We start from the raw sequence: 4,773 nt of genomic DNA on the forward strand, positions 1-4,773 counted from the left end.
AGGGCCCCATGCTTTAACCACCGTGCTTTATTTCTAGGGAGATGTTCTGTCCATCCCCAGCAAACCTTTTCTCCCATTTTCCCTCTTGGAAGGGTAACTGGAAAGCCTGAAGCGTCCATGAGAGGTCCACGTGGGCGAGTCTGTATTTGTCCTGCCTTCTGTCAGCACCATTCCGGCAGGGCCTGGGGGTGGGTGAAGGACTTACCATCTGATTAGAAGCCGTCCTTCCCACTCCCCAGGCCCTAAGGCTGGTCTCTGCCTAGTTGCCTGTTGGCTCTCGAGGCCCCTACCCCCATGTTCCCTGGTTCCCATAAGCTTTGCCCCAAGGCCCGCAAGCTCAGTGACTTAACTGGGATTGGCTGCCGCACACACATCCCCCGGGTCCTCCTGCCTGCCTGTGGCCCCTGCTCCACCTCTCCACCTGCTGCCAAGCCTGCCTTTCACCACAAGGACACCTGGGCGAGGGGCAGGTAGCAGAATGCTTACTAGAGAGGCAGTGAGTACCTGGGGGCCCAGATGCCTGCTCAGGTTGGAGGTGGGTCTTTCCTCATTTCCTGGGGGTCTTGCTTTCTGTTTCCCGGGTGTGTGTTTTAGCTTTAGCTGCTGTTGGAAGCCGTTCTTGTCTACGGTCAGAGCAAAACATGCATCAGCTCATGCCGCACCCATCTGCCTCCCATCTCTCCAGGGAAAGCTTTATTTTATTTTATTATTTTTTTCTGAGCATTAATTTATTACTCATCCACTATCCAGTATTCTGTCATTTTGTAATAGTGATCTATTCGATTCTTGGTTTCCTTTTTAACTTTTTCATATGCAAAATGTCAAACAAACTCAAAAGGGATCAGAAAAAGACCCCATCATCATCTTCAACTACCAGTATCCTGCTGTCTTATTCCATCTCTCTCCATGCCTCTTTTGCTGGAGTATTTTAGAACAAATCACATACATGTTATTTTACCTATAAATACTTATGTCCTCTTGTTTCTTAAGTTATCTAATTTTTTAATAACTTTTTATTTTGAAATAATTTGAGACTTACATCAGAGTTACAAAAAACGCTTCACTCAGCTTCCCCTAATGTTAACATCTTACACGACCGCAGTATAAGTATCAAAACCAGGAAGTTAACACAGGCTTGATAAGGTACCATGAACCTTATTCAGATTCTGCCATTGTCCTACTAATGTCCTTTTTCTGGCCCAGGAGTCCACATTGCATTTAGTTGTCTTGTCTCCTTAACTCTCGTCCAGTCTGGGACCTCCTCAGTCTTCCCTTGTCTTTTATGACTTTAACTCTTGAAGAGTCCTGGTCAGGTATCTTGTAGAATATCCTTCAATTTGGGTTTAATGTTTTCTTTATTAACTAATCTATAGACCATATTCAGAGCTAGAACTGGAACTAGAACCAAGTTTTCCCCACTTAGAAATAAAGATTGCAGTTTTGTAGTTTGGGCAAGAAGGCTCCAGAAATGAGGTACCCTTCTCAGCACATCATATCAAGGGGTAGACGATGTCAGTATATTATTACTGGTGATGTCAATGTTGATTATTTGGTTCAGGGGATGTCTGCCAAGCTTCTCTGCTGTAAAATGTCTATTTTTTACCTTTGTCATTAATATGTATCTCATAGGGAGATACTTGGAGACTATGCAGATTTCCTGTTTCTCATCATACTTTCACCCACTAATTTTAGCATCCATCAGTGGATCTTGCCTGAAACAGTTATTTCTGTGATGTTTGCCAAATGGTGATTTTCTTTTTGCATCATTGCTTCTACATTTATCAACTGGAATTCTGCAAGGGAGATCTGTCTCTTCTCCCCTATTTGGGTACACCAGGTTTTCTCTCTCGAGCCGCCTTGGTACCGTCTGTACCACGGTGGTGGTAAGGATAGTTGGTTCCCGTGGCAGGACCATAGGACACTGGTTGGAAATTGTCAACTCTCAGCAGTTTAACGTGGTTCAACCTTATAGCAAAGTAGTTCTTAGCTGGTGAGGCTGGGTGGAGAATTTCTAGATGGGGACACATATTTGGGAAAGTATATGCAGCAATATTATTTTACATATTACAGATATAGATATAAAATATGAACTTCAGAAAGTAAAAGTTGATGAAATCCTGTTGTCTTGGGGAGCAGATATTGCAGAAGAGAGTCTTGTGTGTGAGAGATTCTTGGGGGAAGGGGATGCTGGACTTTACAGGTCAGTTTGAGGCATGAAAGAGTTTCTCTGTATTATTAGTGGGTGCATGGGTTTGAAAAGACTGAGAAATGCTGACTGATGCTTAAACAGATTTCTCAGCTACAGGGTTTCTGGGCTTATAGAGACCCTGCCCTAGAGATGAACAGGGCTGACTGAAGGTGCAGTGAACAGCCAGCTAAGAAGGCAGCTGCCCCTGCCCTATTCTCTCACCCCATGGCTGGTGTCAGGTGTTACCCGTGCCGTTCCTGTGAGGGCTGAGGGTGAGATTCTTCGATCGTTTGAACAGTCCTGGGCCTCAGAGCAGGTATGATACCCTTCCTGGTGGTATGGAAAAAATGGGAGCAAATGCCCACAGCTCAGCCAGGCCTCCCTGTAGGTGTGTGTATGTGGGACAGGAAGTTTAACCCTTTGGAGGTTTTGCCTCAATATACAAAACCATTGTCAGTGGTGATATTCAGACACAGTTCTCTTAGTGCAGCACTGGGGGGACAAGTTTCCTACCCATCTTTTCGTGGAGATCTAAAAACCAGCAGGCGTGATTCCCAAACAGGAGCTTTAAGCAAGAGCAGATGTTCCCTATCTCCCCCATGCATGTGTGCCACGTGTCCTAAGAAGGGGCATGCGGGGTCCTGGTGTGCAGCCTGGGAACTGCGCTCACAAGCCTCCTGTCCCATATGTGCCCATGGTAAGGTGAAGTCCTTACCTTGCAGTACCAGGAATGTCGGGCCCTTAATGGGGATTTTCCCTGAGGCCTCTTGTCACAGATACCTTTGCTTGTTATCTTCTGCTGCAGCAGTGCTTCGTAACAAACAGCCCCAGAATTTCAGTGACCTACTTATTCAGCTCACATGTCTGTGTTGCCTGGTCTTGGCTGGGTTTGACCGGTGGTTCTGATGATCTTGGCTGGACTCAGTTACAAATCTGGGGGTCAGCTGAGCCAGACTGAGCGTGGCTGGAGCAGCCGTGCTCCACACACAGATCTCTTCTCCTGGGACCAGGAAGTTAGGCTGAACACATTCTTCTCATGGCAACATCCTAAGTATAAAGAGGGCAAAGACAGTCACACAAGCACTTTTCAAGCCTCTGATATGTTCTGTCTGCTAACATCTCATTGGCCAAAGCAAGTTATGTGGCCAAGCCCAAAGTCCAGGTGCAGGGATGTATATTCCCCCATGGAAGCAGCAGGCGAGGGAAGGGAGTGAATATTTTTGAACAACGGTCTAGCCTACTGTATCTTCAAATGTGCAGAGCGACGCAAGGATCCAGTGCCGTAGCAGCGCCCAGCGCAATGCCTGGCGCAGAGCGGGCGCTCGGGGTGACTCCAGACACACCGTGCAGACACCTTTTCCTTTTCCTTCTCTCCTCCCGCAGGCCTCTGCTGGTCCTCCGGGTGCCTGCAGGGATGGGTAAAGCCCGCCAGGCCCGAGGTGCTTCCCAGGGGCCGTCGTCTCACTAGGGCCTCGCTGCGGTGCTAGGATGCACCTCTCGGCGGTGCTCAACGCCTTCCTGGTGTCGGTGCTGGCAGCCGTGCTGTGGAAGCACGTGAGGCTGCGCGAGCACGCGGCCTCCCTGGAGGAGGAGCTGGCCCTCAGCAGCCGAGCCCCGGAGCCCGCCCCCGCCATGCGGATCGACTACGCGAAGGCCCTGCAGATCCTGACGGAGGGCGGCACGCGCATGGTGTGCACCGGCCGCACGCACAGCGACCGCCTCTGCCGCTTCAAGTGGCTCTGCTACTCCAGCGAGGCCGAGGAGTTCATCTTCTTCCACGGCAACGCCTCCGTGATGCTGCCCAGCCTGGGCTCCCGGCGCTTCCAGCCGGCCCTGCTCGACCTGTCCACCGTGGAGGACCACAGCGCCCAGTACTTCGACTTCGTGGAGCTGCCGGCCGCCGCCCTGCGCTTCATGCCCAGGCCGGCGTTCGTGCCTGACGTGGCCCTCATCGCCAACCGCTTCAACCCCGACAACCTCATGCACGTCTTCCACGACGACCTGCTGCCCCTCTTCTACACCCTGCGGCAGTTCCCCGGCCTGGCCCGCGAGGCCCGGCTGGTCTTCATGGAGGGCTGGGGCGAGGGCGCCCACTTTGACCTCTACAAGCTGCTCAGCCCCAAGCAGCCCCTCCTGCGGGCGCAGCTGAAGGCCCTGGGCCGGCTGCTCTGCTTCCCCCATGCCTTCGTGGGCCTCTCCAAGATCACCACCTGGTACCAGTATGGCTTCGTGCAGCCCCAGGGCCCGAAGGCCAACATCCTCGTCTCGGGCAACGAGATCCGGCAGTTTGCCAGGTTCCTCACGGAAAAGCTGAACGTGAGCCACGCAGGCAGCCCCCTGGGTGAGGAGTACCTCCTGGTCTTCACCCGCACCCACAACAGACTCATCCTGAATGAGGCAGAGCTGCTGCTGGCACTGGCCCAGGAGTTTCAGATGAAGACCATGACGGTGTCCCTGGAGGACCACGCCTTCGCAGACGTGGTGCGGCTGGTCAGCAACGCCTCCATGCTAGTCAGCATGCACGGGGCCCAGCTGGTCACTGCCCTCTTTCTGCCCCGCGGGGCAGCCGTGGTGGAGCTCTTTCC

At 51.9% G+C, this 4,773-nt stretch overlaps 1 protein-coding gene across 1 annotated transcript in view; it reads left to right on the forward strand.

Moving 5' to 3' along the window:
• The first annotated feature begins 3,676 nt into the window (after window positions 1–3,676).
• LOC103080715 (protein O-linked-mannose beta-1,4-N-acetylglucosaminyltransferase 2) overlaps window positions 3,677–4,773 on the forward strand; it is a 1,697-nt gene continuing 600 nt past the window's right edge. The window contains 1 exon segment of the mRNA XM_082931317.1: window positions 3,677–4,773. Within this exon segment, the coding sequence (XP_082787443.1) occupies window positions 3,677–4,773 (1,097 nt within the window).

The sequence above is a fragment of the Lipotes vexillifer genome, unplaced genomic scaffold (genome assembly GCF_000442215.2).
Source record: "Lipotes vexillifer unplaced genomic scaffold, Lipotes_vexillifer_v1.1 scaffold1136, whole genome shotgun sequence".
NCBI lineage: Eukaryota > Metazoa > Chordata > Mammalia > Artiodactyla > Lipotidae > Lipotes > Lipotes vexillifer.